The 23,381-nt window shown below is 31.5% G+C and overlaps 1 protein-coding gene across 3 annotated transcripts in view; it reads right to left on the bottom strand.

Moving 5' to 3' along the window:
- Window positions 1-21,300, bottom strand: part of NFAT5 (nuclear factor of activated T cells 5) — a 59,156-nt gene extending 37,856 nt beyond the window's left edge. Inside the window, exons 1-4 of one of the 3 annotated variants that reach the window (XM_082677992.1) lie at window positions 21,180-21,246; window positions 7,692-7,753; window positions 6,680-7,238; window positions 1,758-1,950 (exon numbers count right to left, since the gene is read on the bottom strand). In XM_082677992.1, coding sequence (XP_082534118.1) covers window positions 1,758-1,950; window positions 6,680-7,209 — 723 coding nt within the window. In that variant the 5' untranslated portion in view covers window positions 7,210-7,238; window positions 7,692-7,753; window positions 21,180-21,246. Of the gene's footprint in view, window positions 1-1,757; window positions 1,951-6,679; window positions 7,239-7,691; window positions 7,754-21,179 lie in introns of all 3 variants that reach the window. The other 2 variants (XM_082677993.1, XM_082677991.1) reach the window with 2 other exon arrangements.
- Between the last annotated feature and the right edge of the window lie 2,081 nt (window positions 21,301-23,381).

The raw sequence follows: 23,381 nt of genomic DNA, 5'->3' as shown, positions 1-23,381 counted from the left end.
CATATATACAACATCACAAAATCCTAGGCCAAAACATTATGGTCTGAAAAACTGCTGGTTCAAACCAGGACCTATGGGTCATTACAGATCTCTAGCAAGCCTTCATAAATTAAATTATAATTTGTATGCTGAAGAATAAATAAATATTTAAAAGAACACTTGGGAACAAATGTTTCCAATGCTGGTTCTTGATAAGGTTTGTAAACATTGAAGCTGCTAATACAGAATGCAGAAAATCACAAAATAACTTGTACAATCCACATCAAAGTGCTTATAAAAAAACTCATATATCTTCTCTATCCAAGAATAACTGTATCTCTGTATCTATGGGTATCACCATAATGAGTCAAATAAGCAGCAAATAAGCAGTCTACCCAAATTGTTAGCAGTACCTTAGATCAGTGTCTGGCACATAGAAGGGTACGGTATTTGCTGAATGAGTGAATAAGTAAACTTTTAAGATCAGCCAATTCACTCCTTATCACAGGCAATTAATCTAACTACTTCTGCAGACAAGTATTTAGACAAAGCATAACTTAAAGTCAGAGCAATTAGGTTAAAAATATTTACCAAACTATCAAAATGTCTGGTTAGACAAATATTTATACAAAGCATAACTTAAATTTCTCACTTGCCTGTTACTTGTCCTAAGATGGGGGGACTGAAAAAGGATTGGCGTGGTGAGTAGTAGAGGGGTAGGAATGATACTGTACATGTGATTATTAACAAACCGTATAATGGTCATGAGTAAGCTTCTTGATCCCAAGTTTCTACCATTATTTCTTTCAAGTATAAAACGAAAGGCAGTTCAATTAAATATTGTTCAACTAACACATTTACACAAACTGTATTTACAAGAATCTACCATGTGACTAGCCAAAATTCCTGTTTAGTATTTTGCAAGGGGTAGGAACACTTGTTAAATAAACATCCCCTACTCCACTTCTTTTGGTTTGTCTTCAAAGAGAAATAGTCTTTTCAATAAGGTATCCCAGGTGCTAAAATTTAAGTGTCCCCTCTTTCTTCTGTTAGTCTAAGTTCTGAAAAGATAAAGACTCAACTGATATCCTGTTTTAAATTTTTTTAATTAATTAATTAATTTTTTTTGGTGGTACGCAGGCCTCTCACTGTTGTGGCCTCTCCCGTTGCGGAGCACAGGTTCCGGATGCGCAGGCTCAGCGCCCATAGCTCAGGGGCCCAGCCGCTCTGCAGCATGTGGGATCTTCCCGGACCACGGCACGAACCCGTGTCCCCTGCATCAGCAGGCGGACTCTCAACCACTGCGCCACCAGGGAAGCCCGATATCCTGTTTTTTAAACTGAAGACTTAAGTTACCTATCAATCAATTATTTTCTGAGTTGAGTAGTCCTGATTGCTTTAGCCATCTCAAAAACCTTATTTTCCAAGTCCAAGATAATTTCTACAATATTTCTTCGGACTCACTTTAAAATTTCTTCTTAAATATAAGGTGTGAGAAGAATCTAAAACAGTTGCTACCAATGTCAAATATAAAGGGAAGATAATTCATGATTGCCATATATTTTACTTGTTAGAACACACTTTCATCTCTCCTTTCATTTAAACTAAAATTCAAAGGACATCAGAGTAATCATATTTGGCCTATAATTCAGTCAGACTTTTAATTTCTAATATATACAACTATTAGTTTTATTTTAGGCAGCTCTTTTTTGGTTAAAAACAAAATAATAAGTAAAAGTAGATAAAATTCTTCATATATTGCTAACTAAAATAAGTACCTTTACTGTAGGAAAGCCTTGCTGTGTTCTGTCCTTTACTGAGCCACGACTACCCTCAGTTAGGTACCGAGCTCTGTGCTGGGTCTCAGGTTGTACAACTATCTTCAGCTCCTTTCCCTCACTTTTAACAGGATACTGTCCGCACAACATAGGGCTCTTCTTTACTCCAGTTCCTTTTTGGTTTTCCAATGTTCTGAGAAGTCAAAGCACAAAGTGGAAAAAGTATCAAAAAGAGTTTTCTACAAAAGTCATCTAAGATAAAGGAAGAAAGAGAATAGGCAATAACATTAAAAACAACTGATTATCTTACTGACAAAATAAAAGACAGCCTAAGGGACACTACATTCCATAAGTAAAGTATCTTTAAAACTTTTGTAATTAAAGAGAATGTATATATGTATATAACTAAGTCACTCTGCTGTATAGCAGAGATTGGCACAACACTGTAAATCAACTATACTTCAATTAAAAAAAATTGAAAATAAAATTTGGTGGTAAAGTTGGACAGGGATGACAAAGAATGCGTATGTGTGGCAGGAGGAAGGAAGACTGAATGCAATAAACCAAGAATAACAGGAAAGACAATAGCTAATGTCACTATAACCTTTCACATTGCACTTCATTCAAAATAAAGTTTAAAAATTACATATATGTGTGAGTGTTACCTAAAGCTACAAGATTACTATTATTTTCTAATAGGACTTACAAAGCAAAAGAAAAGTGGGGGTAGCACAAAGACACAAACTAACAAAAAAACACAAAAGGCCTTAAAGAAACTGAAGGAACATGTACATATTCTTTTGGATATTTTCCTTAGTACATCAAACTGAGAAAATTATACTAAAAAAAAAAAATCAGTGATTCAATTTTAATTTGGAAATTAGCTTTACTCTAAACAATCTTTCTCAGAAGTTAAATTTTTCAGAGTACTTTAATTTGTGATTAATTAAATAATTAAAGCCCTCAGCATATAAAAAATTTATAATCTGTGCTTTACAGATAGGCAATCTAACTTATTTTTTTTAATTGGGTTTCTAATGTTTATTTGTATATTATGCATTTGCTATGCAGAATGTATGTTCAAAGAAAAATATTTCAAATGGTGGTTAGGACTTCAGGTCAACACATTTAATCTGAAGTACTGTATATATGTGATAAAAATAAATAGAAAACAATACTATTAGTTTAAAAATTACCTATGTATATTTAAAAATAGAGTCAGGGCCTATAATGCTTTCTGTATCACTTTCCCAGTCCTAAGTTTACACTCAAATTGAAAATAAAGGAGCCAAGAGATGACTGTGGACAAAATCCTGTCCAAAAGCAAACAGGTCCTAGGAGAAATATTATGACTTCAAACATAGAGGAGCAATGGTGGCTAAGCAGCCTTAAATCTAGCTCTAATGTTTACCTCTTCATTTCTAACCAAGTTGTTAACTCAGTCATCAATAATAAAGAGGGAAAAGGCTATGTTCTCAATGGAATTTTGGATTGGGGTGAATCCATGGCTAGGATGCAGTAAGGTATGCAGTTAGACTGACTGGGTGAGAGGAAGGGTTCTGAAGGGAAGTACTTTGCTCAATCATCTTCATATTCCCTAAACCTTGCACAATTCCTGAAACAAAAGATGCTGAAAAAGTATTTGTTGATGAAGGCAAACTTGTTGATGAAGTTTGACATAATTAAGTCAAAGATTACCTGTGTAAGTAATTTAAAAGGCCCTGGAAGAATAAATTCTATGAACAAAAGTATCAAGTCAAAGTCAGAACAAAGGGCAATAAATCCTATTTTTTCATCATTCTGGGTAGAAATGCAAATATTTGCACTGAATACAATGTGCAGTACTTTGCATACTATAATGATACTGTTTTATACTCATTAAAAAAAATCAAAGCAAAAATATTCATCTACTTAAGCTATGTAAAAACATTCTCTAAATATGCACTGAAAGGGACTAAAAGAAAAAACAGCAAAATCTAATAGTTGTACTGATTTATTAGATTATAGGTTATTTATTTTCTTCTATTTTTCTGCATTTTTCAAATGTTTGTAATTAATATCTATTAATTTTATAATAGGAAAGGGAACACTTTAGTCTGAAATATAAGGAAAATTTAGCATATCATTAATTTGGCAAGATGTGGCTTTTGTATTCATTTATGCTGGCCAAGCTAATATTTATGAGGGTAAATAGATGATATTGAGTTTTACTATTTCAATAAAACAAAATATTTCACTTGGGATGAAAATTTTAAGTTGATAAAGTATACACATTATGGCTTAAAGAAGAATAGCACATGTAATCAAACAATTTCTGAAATGATACCTTTAAAAGCCCTTAAAACTAACTTTATTCTCTAGGCTTAAATGTAAAAATTGTATACATACATATTTAGATCCCTAGCTGTGTAAAACAATAAAAACATCAACTAATTCTTAGAAAAGCAGTCATTCAAATTACTAATTTTTAATGCATTATGGCTTAAGGAAAAAACAAGAAAATAGTAGCTAATTGTATGGGATTTTACTTCTAAGTGATTATCTAAAAAGAAAATCCACTGTCTTGGAATATTCTATTCAGAACTTAAAATGACACTAATTCCTTTGTGCTGTACATCCTTCTGGTTGCCTGTCACAAAAATAATTTTCACTATAAAATGCCTAAAACAGGTTTCACATGCAGGTGACATCATATCTTAATTTCTAGGAATATCTAAAGAGACATTGGCTACTGATTCTCAGGACATTTAGGTGAAGAATTTAAGAAAAATATGGCTAGGAATGTTTAAATACTGAGTAGTTTTTTAAAAATGATTTTGTTTTCTTAATAAACTCTTTCATATAACATTTTATTCATACAAAAATGCTATTTCCATCTTGAAGATCAATAAAAACTGCTGTACTCAACATGTTTGAGGCTACATTTTCTATAATTTAGCATTATATAAATAGAAATTTTATGGCAAAATTTCTTTCATGTTTCTAACATCTTCCTTATTGAAGAACATAGAACTTTAGTTTGAGATCCCCTTAAAAACTGTTTTCAAAGGCCTATTTTTCTATATTTATATATGGTTTTATCCTTTCCTTAATATAGTTCTTATAAATTCAAAGTTTAAACTTCTTCTATCATTTTCATATGCTAGTGTCAAATATTTTTCCATTACCTAAGAAGCTGGACATTTCTTCTGCTGCTTGATGAGTTTCTGTTCCATGAATTATTTCATGAGAGATTTTGTCTTGACAAATGTTATTATACTTTCCCTGGGTAACCTCAAATCATTTCTAAGATATATCTATCATACAAAAGCAGAAGCAGAAAAGATGTAGGTCAAGATATCTCTTTAACAGCAACTGCAAATCATGTGTGTTGACTAACTGTAAGTCAAAATTTTATTTGTTCTTCATTCTGAACTTTAACATTTATTTCAGTATAAAAATGAAAATCTCTCTTACGGAACTTAAAAAAAAAAAAAAACACTTTCTCCACAGAAGCCCGAATAAACACATACCTGTATTTAATGATAGACACATATGAGCCTTTTAAATCTCTGCTACTGCGTTTCAGAGCATTTTCTATAGATAACAGTTCTACAGATATGTCCTAGAATTGTTGACTCTGCTAATGGCAACACTTTAGGAAAGGGTATATGTTGTTTTCTTTTAGATAATTTCCTAATCTGGACTTTCTAAAAATGAAAAATATGTAAATGTGCGTTTTTATTTACTATTATCACCCCAAAGGAGTTTTAAATGAGAGTAGAGAAGAAAGTAGTATAGAATAATCATTACTTAAATGGTAGGTATTACTTTAAAAATATACTGAGAAAATATTTAAGGACAAGTTTAATACACATTAAGAATATTCTCTATAACTCTCAACCAGATTTTTAACTTAAAATATACCAATGATGTAATCAAATAGTGAAACAATCAAAAGCATCTCCATCATATTCTGTGACAGCCTGAAATTGTAGGAGATCCTGGGTCAACTAAAGGACCATACATACCCTGCCACCCAAAAAAGTAATCTCTCAAGATCCAGTGAGTTAAATTCTATCAAACTATGCTGAATATACTGTAGGAAAATCTAATCAAAAGTCTAGAAATTAAATGTTACAATAAAAGTATTAAAGGAATCAGAAAGTTAAAAATAAGTCATAGTATTCTCTACTTCAGAAGTGAATATTCTATAATATAGCTATTGAAACATATTTAGTGAGTGTTGTGAACTGGCAGAGATGAATGAAAACTCAAACAGGCACCATGATCCTGGTTCTATCACCCTTTAGATATATAACCCAGAATCACAGAAAAAAAAAAAAAAAAAGTGATACATTTATTTTTTTAAAAATCCTGAATTGGCATAATATATTAAAGAAAAAGCTTAAAATAAATACATGAATCTAAGTTGAGAATCAAACTATCAATTTAGTTTTTCTTGTTTTCATCAAATAAAAGAAAAAAGGGAAATAAAGACTAAAATCTTCACAAAAATGGAAAATGACTGAATCATTTGGGGAGACAACATGAAAGGGAATACAAACTAGCCCTCTGTAAATGTTTGTTTTAGCTGGAGTCATTGCATCACTAGTTATTTCTATGAATAAAAATATTTTAAAATTCTTTTAAAGTATAAGTCCATTTGAAATTTAAAAATTATTTCTAAACAGATTATTTTCATTTTCTACTAAATCTTACCCATACTAAGATAACTATTGGTAAAATCTACTGGTATTTTATTTTCTTCTCTAGTGAAACCTGATAATTTTAAGTTAAAATTTTCATGTTATTTCAATGATAAAACTAGTATCTTTGCTTTAGATGCAAACTTGAGCTGAGCAATTAAGAAAAATGAGGAATGATTTATTTTTTTGTTTTGCATAATGGTGAGAGAACTTTAAAAAAATGTGAATACCAACCCATTTCCTGCTTTTGAGTTGCCTTTGTTGTCCGTGGTAAGCTGAGAAAGCACATAGTGAGGTGCTTTGGCACTGTCGGCATCAAATATATCCATATTAGACTCTTCACAATCTCGTCGTTTGACCCCCGGCCTCTGCTTTGGATTTCGTTTTCGTGATTTACGAGGTACCTCAGTGTTATCATTGTAGGAACTGGTGCTCATGTTACTGAAGTTGGAGGGGGAATCCTCCATCCACATACTGCAGCTCTGCTCAGATTCCAATCCACACCCCTCATCCTGGCAGGACATCCGACTGTTATCCAGCAAGTCCTCAGGTGGTGGTGAGATGTACAAGACTGTGTGCCTCTTCGGTGTTGATGGATGCTGCTGAACTGTGTTACTGGTTAACTGCTTTTCACTTACCCCTCGGTTACTTACCCCCAAGGCTGAGGAGCAGCTCTCCACTTGCATAGCCTTGCTGTCGGTGACTGAGGTAGAATAAATGGTAGGGCTGGAAGAGGTGGTAAAGGAGCTGCAAGCACCGCCCATGGAGGAAGAGGAGGGAGCTGAAGAAGCATCTGCAGTGTACAATTTAAGAGTAAATACACTATACATGTTTTCACCTATGCTGGCTAGCAGTCCCATTGAAAATGTGATTTGTGAACTGATTGTTTTTCCCCAAAATGAATAGTTGGAATTTGGTTAAGTTTTAGAATATAAATGCTTCAAGCAATACAAGGCCTAAAAAATGCAATTTTTAAAAATGCCCAAATAGCATTATTTTACTTGTGTTATAATTGATAGATTTTTTAAAATCTAATTTAATGTTTTAAGCTGTAAAGCAAAAACAAAGCTTTTATTGCCTCAGCTGGATAGTTCCACTGAATTTTAATCATTTAAAATAATAAAAAAAAAAACCCAATATGAAATATATGCTTGTGGTCCACATTCAATGCCAATTAAATAATTCATTATAGAATTTGAAAAGTGGGACTGTGCTTAGCCACAAAATATTAAAATAAGTTTCTAACCTATGAAGCAGAGAACTACAGGTCATTTTTAATGCAGACACTCCCTGCTTCAGAGGCAAATCCTGGAATAAAAATATGAGAAAATAAATGAGAAAAGAGCTGCTGATTATTCCAGATATCAATTATAAAATGAGAAATAAATAGAAAAAATATATAATCGACTGAATTGGAGGCAAAATGGAACTGGTACCGTCACTATGATTGTTTTAAAATCTACAAGAATAAAAGTGAAAAAGGTTTGATTTGGAACATGCTGGGCTGTAGAAGATAAGCAAGTTAACCACTGAGGGTCTCCAGAAGTTGGAAGTGGCAGTTCAAAACCATGATCTCTACAATAAATAAATCCACCCTTTATCGCAGAATGAAAAACAGAAGAAGGACGTATTATTGGATGGATTTTTCTTATTGGCAATTGGTTACCACTGTCCATTTCCTCTCTCTTTAAAAGGCCTCCTTGATTTTAACTATTAAGGGAATTTCTTCAGATGAGTTAACAGTAAATTTTATTGGCTGAAGTCTAACAAAAAAGAGTTAAACAGAAAAAAATCTCTGGAGAGAACCAGAATTAGTTCTTATAAAAAGGTTTTTTATAAAACCATTTACTTATTATGCCTAACAAAAAAAGTCAAAAGTAGATCTTTTCAAAATGTGTGGCAACTGGCATAACAACTCATTGAAAAATGCTACTACTAAACCCTTAACAACATAATATCAAGAGGCACACTAATAATGTTAAAGTTGGAAGTTATCAGTCCTATACAATTTTATCTTGTATAAGATAAGGAAAGGTTTACAATCATAAACACATACAAAAATGAAAATAGGTAACGTGACAGACAACTAAAAATATGTTTAAATCTAAAATTAATTTTTATCTATAGCCATGTATGCTACTGTTTTAAAGTGGTGTAATAAGATAAACTTAAAACTGTGATGTGCAGTTACTGGAATTGCAACATCCACATCAATTATATAAAGAGTGAAATGTCAGAATGCCAATATTTCGATAATCAAAAGCCAAGTGCCAAAGATCTATTTTTAAATTGAAAACATGCACCAAAACACTTAAACCATTTGAAAGAACTAAATGCACCCACAATTTTTCATTGCTGTCAAGGCTGAAGAGCACAGTTATTAATATTAGCCATCAATAATGAAATCTACATAATGCCACATGGAAAGATTTTTCTCAACTACCATGAGTTAAAGCACTTAGAGCATTTAGATGATACCAGTTCCATTTTCCAGTTTGTATCCTTGTCAAATGCAGTAGCTGAAATTGGAAAATTCAGTCACTTTAAACTGCATTCCAATTTAAAGAAAAATTTTTATCAATTTCGTATCATGCATTAATGCAATGTTTTCTTAGTAAATAAATATTTTAAAAGATTTGTAAAAACTACAAAATCTAGATACTAATGTCAGTGACAGTTTAGGAGCTGATTTGTAGCCACTTTGGGTTTAAATAACAAGGTTTTTCCTTATTTTTTGAAAAATATTACAGAATTCATTTTAGAAAAAATAGAGAAGGTATTATGTCTAACATTCCTCCATCTGTTCCAACTATTGGCAAAAAAGAAACTAAACTTTTTGTGTGTATGAGTCTATGTTCATCATTTTCAGAGAAATACAAGTATGCAGCATGCAGTATTTGCAGTGGAACACACAAAGCATGCAGCATGAATTCTGTGAACTTGTATTTCTATAAAGCAGCTTTCCCCCACCCACTCTTTTTGAATCTAAGTACCATGCACATGAGAATGCAGAATATGAACATCTCAGGGATCCCTGTCCATGACAGACGGAAAGTTAGGTGAAATGTAATCATGAACTCAAAAGCAAGTTATATATTTATGAATTTAATATGCAAGCTATAACCTAGCATTGCTCTTTGAAGTATATGTGATTTTATCTTGCAAATCTTATTTAAAAATCATGGTTATAAAACCCAATTGATTTAACTGTACGTAAATATCTGTTCTGGGACAGGTATGCCAAACTGTGATCTCATACCCTACATAAGTTAAAATATTCTATACATTTTCCTTTGACACCTAACACACATTATGAATATTTTACCTGCAGTTTCCTGGATATACTTACTAAATAAAAAAGTTCATTAGCACAAAACTATAAAGCTGAAAACATAAACTCTGTCAAAAGACAGTAGTATCATTTAATTTTAAAAAATTACTTTTTAAAGGTTACCTCAGTTTGATCCTAAATTACAAAGGTTCTACTCATTTTAAGAATACAATGAATATAAGACAAATTTTTTTAAACTATAAAACTCTTTACAATAGTATCATTATCCCTCTGATGATGATGAAAATGGTGTATAAAACCCTTCACATAAGCATGTTACATTCTGGTTAGCAAGACATCACCTAAGTGCATTAATAATGCCAGGTGAGGTGGTGAAGTAATAAGGGATAAGAACTATGGGCCCCTAGAGAGTATGGACAACATCTTTCTCATCTTAGACCCTCCTGACACCTAACATACTATGACTTGCATGTAGTAAAAATTCAATTTTTTAATTAAATTGATTTATGAGAAGCCAATATTTGATATGTATGATGAGTTACATTAAAGTTAAACTGGTAAATAAATGTACCAATGTGTTCATAATGGACACATTATCAGGTCAAAAAAAAAAAAAGATTTATACCTTGCTATAATAGCATTAACTTATACAGGGAAGGTTCAGAAGTAACTTAAGAGTTTAATGGTAACTACTCAATATTTCTACAAAGAATGTGCTAATAACTTTCTTTCTTGAAACATACATAAGCCAAATTACCTACTTGTGTATTAATCCATAAATTCACTAAAAATAACAAATTCTTAATATTATCTATTAAAAAGTAAATGCATAACATAATAGCAAGAACATTTTAGATTTCTAAACAGTAATTTGTCATTTCTAAGCATTCCCAGAAAAGCACAATGAATTCCTGGGAATATTAGAAATGTTCTTAAAATATTTACAAAAACGTTTTAATCTATATATTATTAAATTTCAAGAAATAGCTTAACTGACATTCCATAGAATTAAAATGCTAATGTAATCCTGCCTCTTCTATATATTCCTTTATAAACAAAATATGCTAACTACCCCTCCCATCCCTTTTTGGGTTTGAATGCCCATCTTTATCTGTTAGGAATGTAGAGACTATGTTTAATTGCTGCTTATTAAAATAAAAAACTCCAGCATAAAAATGTTTTAATAATTGCTTTTATTTTCTCACCAAGCAGAACAGTCATAATGTATTCTTTTTATAACCTTATAATTTATTTGTTTTTTAAATCCCTTACCAATCCTTCATAAAGTTGAAAGTTTCTTCCTCTTAAAATTATTTACTCACCTAAGTAATGTGTGAATAAATTTTTATTATTTCTTTTATGAAAAAACTTATCTTTGAACTTAAAAGAATTTTATTTTTTTTTTTACTTTTTAAAGAGTTTTCTTTCTTTCTTTTTTTTTTTTTTGATGTGGACCATATTTTAAGTCTTCATTGAATTTGTTACAATAGTGCTTCTGTTTTATGTTTGGGGGTTTTTTTGGTCACGAGGCATGTGGGATCTTAGCTCCTGGACCAGGGATCGAACCCGCACCTGCACTGGAAGGCGAAGTCTTAACCCCTGGACTGCCAGAAAAGTCCCCAAAAAGAATTTTATTTTTCCATAGCTTTTTCTGTGACCACAGAGAGCACAGCAACACCAAAGAGAAAACTGATAGACCATTTTTATAACTTACTGACAGAAATTTATAATCTCAAAAGAATAATTTTTAAATTTACAAGTAAAGAAAAGCATCACATCTATAGTATTCTATATCTAAACATAAAAATTTCAGACTTGTTAGATTTATTAATTGGCAGTAGCCAATTACTAGGCCAAATGCCAGTAATGATGGTGAACTTAAACTGTATATTTGGCTTCTTTCAAGAACTGATGTAATCATTAAGGTTCACTATGAATATTCAAAGCACTTGGGATAAAAAGAATAGCAGATAATATCTTCCTGGATATTACAGAATTTGCAAGTACAGTTTACCCTTGAACAACACAGGTTTGAACTGCGTGGGTCCACTTATTCACAATTTTTTTTTAAAATAAATACATACTACAGCACTAGGCAACTTGTGGTTGCTTGAATCTGTGAATGCAGAGCCAAGGATAAGGAGGGCTGAGTGCAAAGTAAGTAATACATGGATTTCTGACTGTGCTAAGGGACAGTACCCCTACCACCCTCGACCCCGTGTTGTTCAAGGGTCAACTATATTATTAATTTGATTGGAAAGATGAAAATGGAGTTTTAAGTGGTACCACATAGAGAAACCCATGTAGTTTATATACTGCTTTCTTAAACTGTATTTTAAAATTAAGAACCATTAGTTCTAGATTTGTAAACGAGAAATTATTTAAATTATCATTATCATTTTAGTGCTTTAAATACCATAAAAAAGAGATGATACTTTATGTGGAACTAACTCAACTTTTAATAGAAACCTTTGAAATTAGAAACATTCTTTAAAGTCCTCAAAAGAAACAAATACCTTTCACTGATTTAAAAAAATATGACAGAAATGACATTTAACTAAGCTTCCAAGATAAAAATGTGGTCCCTAGCATTTAAATATGCACTTATATTTTATAACTTCTCAACATCAGTGCAAAATCAGTTGAGTTACCTTAAAAAAGCCGTAAAAATTTGCAAGTGTGCTAAGTGAACCAATAGTGGAACGGAGAGGGAGTAAACTACTGACTGTTCAGAAAATAATAATAAAAATCAACACAGGTCATTTGGAAACAATTTCTGGTCTAAAACCCTTACTGTTCAGTCTCAGTAATTCTTTTTAAGTATTTCCATTTTTCTTACTGGTAACAATGACTTCAAATCTAAACATTTGTCTGATAAAAGTCACCAGATACAAGAATATATTTTCAGATCAAAGAAGAAAGATATTGAGAGAAAAAAATTATAAGGCCAACATTCATGTTGCCAAGGGACTGAAAAATCTAGAACACACAAAGTGGCTGCAAACCTGCTTTGTCAACACCTTACATGCCAACCTTCGTTTTCTACTTTTCTTCTTCTTCTTCTTATAATATTAAGGTAAAGTTTAAAACTTTACAAAAAAGTTTTAGTTTCAATCAGTATCAATCCACTATTTAGAAACAAAAAAAGAAAGGAAGGAAGGAAGAAAGAAAGAAAGAAAAAAGACTTAAGAAGAAGTCTGAAAACGAGACCGACCTATACCCTGGGTGAGATTGGATGGGTTAAATGTCTCTGGCACTATTTGTCTTCACTATTGACAGACACTGTCACACAACCCACCACACGATGCCTGTCTCTGAATGGCGAAGCTAGAATGCAAGTTAAGTGTATTAATAGAAAAAACAACTAGCATCCCAGCATATAAAATAAGCAATCCAGATTACTTTACCAAAAAACAAAAATAAAAACAAAACAAAAAAAACCAAAAAACCAAAATTGTAGGGTCGATCATTTAATTTACATGTTTAAAACAGTTCTAATTTCCCATTTGTACTTTTCCCACCCAACATAGGTTTACATGCTACTATAAGCAATGTTTTAAAACAAACTTTAAAAAATTAAATTATTAACATCCAAATAAATGCATGTGGGTAAATTTCTTATTCAAAATTTTTGTTAACTCATATTCACCAATTTGTTCTCCTGTTTACTAATGCAATCTAATCCATAAGCCAGAATGTTCTCTCTAGGTGTTTTTAAACTATGCCCTTACCCAAATTCCCTTAAAGAGTATACGACGATATGTTCTGACCAATACACTCAAGCACTAAAGATATATACATTTTACCAGCAAAAGAGTAGTTTCATTTCTCAGGCCAACTTCCAAACACTTCCTCATCACCCCCCCCTCCAAAAAAGTTACTAATTTACACTTTTTAAAAAGATTCTTGGCCATGCCGTGCAGCATGGGATCTTAGTTCCCTGACCAGGGATCAAACCCTTGCCCCTGCATTGGAAGTGAGGCATCTTAACAAATGGACCACCAGGGAAGTCCTAATTTACACTTTTAAATTAGATATGTACTGTGCATAAAACGTTTGATCCTAGAGGCTCTATTTAAAAAAAATAATTAGCACTATTGCTGAAGCTGAAGGGGTTGTTACTTATTTACTAGAGACCATCCTTCTCTCCTTCAGTCCATCAAACTGCCAGTCATAGTTCTAATACTACACAATAATTACTCTCCCGCTTTTAATCTAAATTCTCCTAAAATAATTATTTTTACCTTGTCTGAGTGCCATTAATAAACATTCACAGAGTATTTATTAAAGAATGTTTCCTGAAAAATAAAATGCTTACAAAATTTGTAAGTGTCCTGACACTGAGAGCAATGTTTTAAATATATATTTTATCCTATTCAACCCTAAGTATTTAATCACAGTGTAAAATAGGTACTAGGTACATATTACACAATCTGTTTTTTAAATCCTTTCCTCTTGGAAGACAAAGATGCTTTCTATCATCCAGTGATTTAAGTACTACAGGGTAGCATCAGTCATTGATACTGGGTGGAGACCAAAAATCCCAGAAAGAATCCTCACTCTCAAATAATTTAAACACAAAAGGGAATAACTATACTAGCTGATGACTACATTTATTGTTGTCAAAGACCCCAGGAAGAACAGGGTTTTTTAAACAAAAAGACAGCAATTATACTACTTGAAAGGTAATGTTTACTTTAAGACAAAAAGAGAGATTACCACCACATTAACTTAAGAACTGGAGAGAAAAAAACAGTTCTGAGGGATGCTATTTGAAGGTCACTTCAATGCTTTATCATATAATACCTTTTAAAATTGTTTAAATTAAATAATAAAGTCATTCCTATCAACTCTAGTCCAATGTCTTCATATTTCTTCTTTTTCAGAGGTGAACAAAAAAGGGAAAATAGTATTTGTATCATTAAAATCTTCTGATATAATAATTCAGAATGGTTTTACAACTGGATCTGGATTACAGTGTACATTAGATCCAATTGTAGATAAAATGTCTAGACAAAAAACAGAAGTCATAAATTGCTCTACTAGAAGTTTTGATAATTGATCACGCAACTTTATCATTTCATTTTTTAAAAAGTGGGAAGAGAATTCTAGGAAGAATACTTAATCAGTCAACTTTGCAGAATCATCCCTTTGGGAAGTGTCTGTTCTCCCTATGATTCATCATCCTCTAGCAATGCTTCTTTCATTTACAAGGGCTCCTAGTGAGAGTGTCAACATTAAAGAGTAAGTCAGAAAGGAAATCCCATGGCCCATGTGTTGTCTGATATGCAAAACTTCAAAATGAGGTAAAAAACAGACTGAGAATGGAAAGAAAGAAGCAAAATAAAGCTAAAAAACTTGTTTTTATAAAAATAAGATCTATTTTTTAAAACCTTACTAACAAATGAAAGGAGAAATCCATGTGGGAGGGAGGTCAATGTTTACCGAACGATCACTGATTATCAGGCAGTATTAAGTATTTTACATATTTACCTTCATAATAATCTTAAGAAAAAGTTGTTGTTACTGTCTACTTACAGGGGTAATATGAGAAATTTACTGAACTTCCACAAGGTTCTGTCTATATGATAGAAATGATATGATAGCAATCAGATTCAAAGTAGGTCTTTATGATTCCAAAGCTCATGCTAATTTTATTATATTTCACATATGGGAAAAGAGAAATAATGTCATAGAAACAGGTGAAGTCTTTTGTTGTATCCTACCCTAATCAATTCCCCTCACTCCAGTCCCAGCTGGAGTGTTTTTATACAACTTTATTACTATTATTTATACAACTAATTATTATAAAACAATTAGTTATGGCAATACTTTTTGCTTATTATCAATCTTATTGGTAGCATAAAAAAAGTAAGCCTACTTCTGTGCATTAATTTCTTAATGTGAAATTCTACAAAACACATAAACAAAAAAAGAAATTGTGTCTATTTGATGTATGTAATTTGTCTATGAATGGCTGAGAATCTGTGTGCAGTTTTAAAATGCTATTCTATAGACTCAGGTAATATAAAAATCTGCTTATTCTACCAGAAAATGAAAAAACCACAATATTTATAAAAGTTGCTAAAAATTAGCAAGAGGACCAAAAAAGGTAAACATTTAGGGAATAAACCATTAATAGGCCATGTGTACTTTCTGTCAGTGGAAATGTATAATATGGATAGTCTCCTGAATTGGTAACTGTTTCTGAATTAACCATTATGGCCCAAGTTTGCTGATGCTCTCCATTCTAATAACGCAGATGTTAGTAGTACACATCTATACATACGTACATACACACATATTTCTATATGTATAAATGTATGTATTTAGATTTACTATGTAATTTTAAAAGTCAGAATGAGGAGAAAAGTTTTTAAACATGTTGTTACTTCAACGTGTTTGTAGCTAGGATCTGACTTCCTTCTGGAAGTGGTCCAGTTTTCTAGGAAAAGTAGGAATGACCATATGGAATAACCAAGATCAATTCACACTTCAGCTCACAACATCAATATGTAGGTTACATAGGTGAATTACTTTTCCTGTTAATGGGCTTTGGGTTTAATCTTCGGAATATATACTACATAAATGGCCCAAATTCTGAAATATGTTAACCTAGTTAGCCCAGGAGAGCAGTCAAGGGCAAATTTGCTCCTTAAATTTAGTCAACTCAAGAAAATAAGAATTACATAACTGCAAGTATCTTCTAACACTAGTAAACAAGTTACAATAAATTCAATGGGCTAAGTACTCTGTTACTGTAAATAACTTTTATAAACAATTTATATTCTTCTAGAAATAATATTCCTATTTTTTAGATCCTGAAACTTGCAGAGGAGAATGAGTATGGCTTTTTCAACTCAATGTCCTACACACTGCCTAGTCCAGGATCTTGTGTTTCCCTAATTGAAGTGACAGAACATTATGCTAAATTCCCTAAAGTACAATGGCAAGGAGAAAAGAACTTAGACCTTAGTGGGAAAGAAGAGAGGTGTCTTGTGCCTGGAAGGATTGAGTTATGATATGATATGATGGACGGATCATATATATATGATATCCATATCCACACCATATGATATGATATGGATCATATGGATCACTTCATGTAAATTGTAAAGTACAATTCCTATCACATAGTAGGAACTCAAAAATGATAGCTTATATTTTCTTCAACTCAATTTTTGTATAGTTTTGCTGTTATGGATGGTCTACAAATTTCTATGATTTTAATTTAGGTGATTAAGGTGTCTGAAGTATTGGGATAGCCAAAAAGTTCATTCGGGTTTTTCTGTAACATCTTATGGAAAAACCTGAATGAACTTTTTGGCCAAACCAATAAATTAAAGCATAGCGTTCTTTGATTATAGGACATTATTTAGTTCTCTAGTGTCCCCTCCTATACTGTAAATAGCACACAGTTAAGTTCTTTCAGTATAGAAAATACCTGTTAGGTACTTGCTGTAAGCATAAAATTCAAAGCACTATTTAATAAGTCTCTTCCAACAGAAAAGTTTATTATATGGATCACTTCATGTAAAATTATTAACTTTAATTACAGCCTTTAAAAACTTTTGTATGTGCTTTATTAGTGTATATACCTATACATGTTAAAAACTGCTACCAAGTATTCATATACTGAGATATTATTTCTAAAGAGGACTAATATATAATTCCTGAAAGTAAAATAACAACTTTATGAAAACAACAAAAGAATTACTAACTAGTTATTCTTAAGATTCTCTGGCTGAATTATAAAACCTATGGTTTGATTAATTCATTGTTTATTTCAAGAATTAGAATTAAAACATTTTAAAGAAACCTGAAATAATTACCCTAGCAAAATATTTTGATATAAACTAATAAACATGATGCTACATCCCAAGATGAGGACAAATAGAATTTAGGATAGAACAAGAAAATAATTTGATTTCTTAAAATGAAGAGTAAAGTTTATTGTTCACTTCTGTGAAAGACTCCCTATTTTAAATAAATTAAGACAATCTAAGGATAAAACTGTAAACATGTAAGTAGATTTTTAAAAATACTCGATTGGTATGTGAATTGTATCTCAATAAAGCTGTTATTTAAGAAAAATATCTGCCATATCTCTTTTCAAAAATCCAAAATTCTAGTGTAACTGTTTTAGTTCTCCTTAATAATACTTCTTATATTTTAGTTCCTTCCAACCTATACTGTAGGATTAAAGAAACAAACAAAAAGAATCCTTTCACAACTTTCATTTCTTCTTGATCAACTCCTTATTTTGCCAGAATTTATCAATTCATGTAGGTAACTTTTTTTTAATAAGTGATAATTTTTATTTATTTATTTGGGTCTTTGTTGTGGTGCACTGGCTGCTCTAGTTGCAGTGAGTGGACTCTAGAGTGTGCGGGCTCAGTAGTTGTAGCACGTGGCCTTAGTTGTAGTATGTGCGATCTTAGTTCTCTCACCAGGAATCGAACCCTGGGCCCCCTGCATTGGGAACGAAGAGTCTTAACCACTGGACCACCAGGGAAGTCCCTGGATAACTTTTTTGTGTTAGGAAAACAGTCTCTGTCTTAATTACTAAGAACCTACAATATTCTTCAGAAAGTCTGTACTTCTAAAACTTTTATTCATTTATATATTGAACCTCAAACTCCTAAGAAACTTTCTAGTGCGACAAAAACAGATGCCTTTTAAAAATGGGGAAGAGTACGGATTTCAGACTGTTGATTTCCAACTACACCTCCCAGATTGTGACACTTGGCCCTATGGAGAGGGGAGGAGTTGTAAGGAAGTAAACCTCTCCCCCATTCCCAACTCTGGGTCTTACCAGATAAAAGATGTTATTAATGAGAGTATGTAAAAGTGTGAATAGTGTAGAAGCAGAAAAAAGGTTTAAGAGACATTCTTTTTACCCAGTATTCTGGATTGTGGATTAGCAGCATCATGTTTACTCATTCCTTCAGTAATACATAAAGGGAAAAAAATCTAGATTGGCGAATCTGAGAAACACATTTTTAATAATTAAATAATTTAAAATGTACATGAACACCTATATGCCCAGCCTCTAAATTTTAAAATTTAAATTGATTTAGAATTTGTGAAACACAAACCTTTATGGCAGAACTAGAAGTCTGTTCCCACCAGGCCCTCATACCTGATAGCAGCCAATCCGGCTCCTTCAAAACTCTGAAGAATTAACTACATCAAGAGTCATCATTTTTATGCATTTCATATTTAAACAGCAAATGCTATAGATTAAAAAAAAAAATCAAAGAAGTCTAAATTAATGTATCTTTCCCTAAACATCTAGTCTTTTGGCCAGGAAACACTGAATAACTGCTAAGTTACTCCAAATCTCTTTGACATGTATGTCACTAAGGACATTAATATGTCAAATAAAAAAAGCAACTCTAATTATACATACTAACTGATATCCCTACTATAACTATTCTGCAATTTAAACTCTCTTACCTATAATGTTACATGACAAAGACTCTATTCTACCAATAAGACATTAGAATTCTAGAATAAGACTATGTTGGTTAAAAGTAAACATGTGTAAAAAAAATTACAAATGACTTGGTTTTAGATCGTAGAAACTTTCTGTGTGTGAATATATGAAAATTATCAAGGTCACCTCTTTACTCTCTTCACAATCTTTACAATGTCAATAACTTCTTGATCTAATAAGAATTCATTACTTCAGAATACTTCCTTTGGTTAATTCTTATTTTCATGATTTTTCAACTCAAAGACTTCATTCAAATTTATCTGGAGAGGATTATGGAGGGAGGGAGGGAAGGAGGGACCTTCAACATTCCATTAGTGACTCAAATTCAAAAACTTTCAATATTTATATATAAAAACTTCTAAAACTGAGTTTGGTATTATTTCAAAGGAAGTGTCGTTCTTTTTCCAAACCTAGCTAACATTTTTTCAGCTTTTAAAAGGAACTGGATCTACTGTCAACAGATGTTAAAAAGCACAGAAGAAACAGACTTTTAGTTCTATACAGATTCAACATGTCTTTAAACAAATCTCAAAAGATACAAAAGAAATCAGTTAGTCAATTTCTACCTGTGGATTTAAAGTGAAATATTTCATTAAAATTAAAAAATATATATTTTATTATCTGATACTATTTTAAAACTAGATTAAATATTTAAATTCCAGAAAAAATATTCAGTGCATATAAAGTGAAACCAGGTCATCTTAACAATTCAATTACTAAAATGTTCACAGTTAAATCCACAGAATCTGTTAGAAAATGTCTGGCAACACATGAACAGTGAGCAGGGCTGGTAAGTTTCTTGGCCATGTTTAAAGTTTTCCTGCCCTCAACCAGGAAGGCTGCATATTGCACTATACGGCTCAGGGGAAAGATTGGTACACAAGGTTAACTGGACTTAGGTTAATGCAAATAAGAAAAGTACCCAAAGTTCTATTGTAGTACCAATATCCTCATTTAAATCACAACCTTCCGCTTCACTGTTCTTTTTGAAACAAAAAGAATTTACTGAAAACAATGTTTTGATGGATTTTAAGTACCATTTTAAAAGATGAGAGGTATCATATTAGGCAAGAAACCTCTAATTAGTAGGATAGATTAAACTTCAGAGTATATATATGTAATTTTCTAACTTTTTTAAAACATCAAACACACTTAGTAGTCTATAAACCCAACTAAAAAAAGAATTACAGTTGGGCAATCTAATATTACTGAAAGCATTCTTTATTAATTTATCACTAATCAAGACATTTTTCAATTAGCTTGTCTGTCAATCTTGTAATTCAATCAAAATTTGAACCAATTTTATATAATTATAAAGTGTATGATTTGAGAGCTGATTAAAAATAAACTTGATAAATTTCAAACATTACTTTCCATACTTTTTCACTGATATAAGAAAATGTCTTTATATAAACATTACATTCAAATCTTCCATTTACTTTCAACTGAATTTAAAATAAGTATAAAGTCACATATGTTTTTAAATGTAGGGAAAAGGTTATAGTAACATGCTACAAACAGAAAAGACACTTGAGTGCTTGAGTCCTTTTTTCAGATTATACAAAATAAAACATTTTCCCCTTTGAGCAAATTTTTTAAAATAATTGTTTTATAGAGACTCAAATATAATTTTCTACCCATAGCTTGGTATTTATAATAACCTTTTTATGTGCAGTGAACAAAAAAACTTTAAACTTGTTCCCATAGTTGAAGATAAGGTCCATTCTGGGAGATGGCACTAATAGATGTGCCAACGTGAAATTTTAAGAAATAACAGTTGTATCAAGAATATTGTATACTGAAAGTTTTTAATGTTAAAAGTATGTAGTTTAAAACCTCCTAAAACAAACCCTCAAATCACACTCTTTGATATGAATTTTGCCAGCACTGTTCATGTTGACCAGATAATACTTTTTCTTTTAAAAGTAAAATGAAATGCATACCAGCAGCAACTACAGCTGGAGGAGGCGAGCCTGCCTCACCACCACTTGTCTGACTCATTGATGCTACAGATGGTTCTCTAGATGGAGGTAACTGTAACTCCTTTGGGAGAAGATCATAGACAGATTCTGTTGGGGGAAAGGGAAAAAACTTTTTTTAAAAGGAGTATAAGTCAATAACCTAATTATGAGCACAAAATTAATGTCTTTTCACTCATAAGAAGAACTATATTATTCATACACATACACTAAACTTCATATAACTACTGTTGTAAAAATTATTAGCAAATATTTTTCTATTATATACTTTTATTGAACTGAATAATGAATTTTCCATTCATTCTAACTCCTGTTTTCTTCTTGGTTTTATCCCTCATGCTTACGATGATCTACAGAAAAAGTTATTAAAATTTTAAAACTGTATAAAACTAGACAGAAGAGATGTCAAATAATCCAAGATGCTCCAATATCTTCCTTTGAAAAAAAAAAAAAAAGAGCATAACTTATAATCCTTTACATATGAGATGGCATGTACTAGTGTATATCAGCTTTAAATTGGCTTCTCCAATTAGACCAATCGTCTACTGCTCTTTTACTCAGCACCTTTATCAAATATTTTAATTTGCTATCACAATGCATTTTTCCCTCCTAAAGAAGAGAAAAAGAGAAATGTTATGGCTCAAGGAACTACTTCTTACTCTGAGGTATCTCCAACTCTAGAAAGGCACAAGTATAGGATACTCTTAAATCACTAAGCACAAGTGCCTATATTAGATTATGATTACTTTTCTATCCCAGATTAAAGAGTACTGTATCTTTTTAATATATTTTATAATATTCTAATTGTCCATAAAATCAAATTTACATCTACTATTTAAAAATTGTTTTATAGTTATTATTACATGGTTTTTGGACAGAAATAATTATCAAGATATCCACTAAAGGTAGTAGAATCAATGTTGGAAGAAACTTCAAAAGACCAGTTAGAATCATATGTCTATTTTCTAAAGAATCGAGGCACAGAGTTTAAGGGACTTGCCTAGTATTCTAAGAAAAGCAACATTCCAACTATTAAAGAAGATTATTAACTATTTGTACTAAGTGATTAAAAAAATAAAGGTAGCACTGTAAGACATTTTATCCTTGGTAGCAAACAATACTGTCAGTTAACTGATTACTGAATTCATAAATACTTTGATCCTCCCAGTTAAAATACGTATCCTGAGTTTCATATGGATAGGAATAAGAAAGAATATCATGAAGGAAAGCTAAAATTAGAAGTTGTAGTATTAAATGATCTCTGTTCACAGTAAAGAATCCACTTAAAAATTTTTCTTTCGAAAAACTATTACCTAACACTTGAAATTTTCATCTTCAAATCATTTAGCAGATGTTACATCTGTCTGAATATAATATGCCCTGACTAAAATTTTTCAGCTTGTTAAAATGTTGCTAAAAAACTTAAGTAGATTACTTCCATCTTTCAAATAATATAGGGGGGATAGTACAAGAAACTAATTAAAACAAATGTCACATCATCAAACATAGATTTTAATACAATTATTTTTCTCAATCCACGTTGAAAACGAGACCCTTATACATAGAAGAAAAGCATATTCAAGACCTTTTTTTTGGGGGGGGATGTAGGAAAATAAACAAAAAGGAAATATGAAAATAAAAATTAGCTTAGATAAAAAGAGAAAGGATCTACCAAAATGCATTTATGTCAAGGGAAAAAAAACTTAACCTAGTAAAGCCCCATCACTAACCACATTTCACTTTCCCAAAGAAGGACATAGAGTCTAAATTAGAGGTATAAAAGCAATGTCAATAAAAATACATTGGAAAGTAACTAAATATAGAACTTGTTATATTTCAATCTTCCCTATAGCCTACCCCCAAACCAAAGTAATAAGCAAGTCAAGTGGAAGGTGTAGGAAGCATGGATTCATTCCTTCACCAAAGGTATTTTCTGATTAACTGACTCAAGTGTTTGGAAAATTAGAGAAGTCAGAAGTTTCTTCCTATCTATCCAAGGAAAACAGCAGGTCATACAGTCCTTACCATCACAGGCTCTGACTTCAGACAAAACTGTGTTGGCTCTTCTACTTTAAACAACTTCTCTAAGACTTAAATCCTCACTGAAACTCTTCTTTTACCCCATTATCTCAAAGATTCCCTCCAAGATATAACTGTACACCATGA

The sequence above is a fragment of the Grampus griseus genome (assembly GCF_964374135.1).
Source record: "Grampus griseus genome assembly, chromosome: 19".
Lineage (NCBI taxonomy): Eukaryota > Metazoa > Chordata > Mammalia > Artiodactyla > Delphinidae > Grampus > Grampus griseus.
Note: the sequence above shows the minus strand (reverse complement) of the source record. Positions and strands in the feature narration are given on the sequence as shown.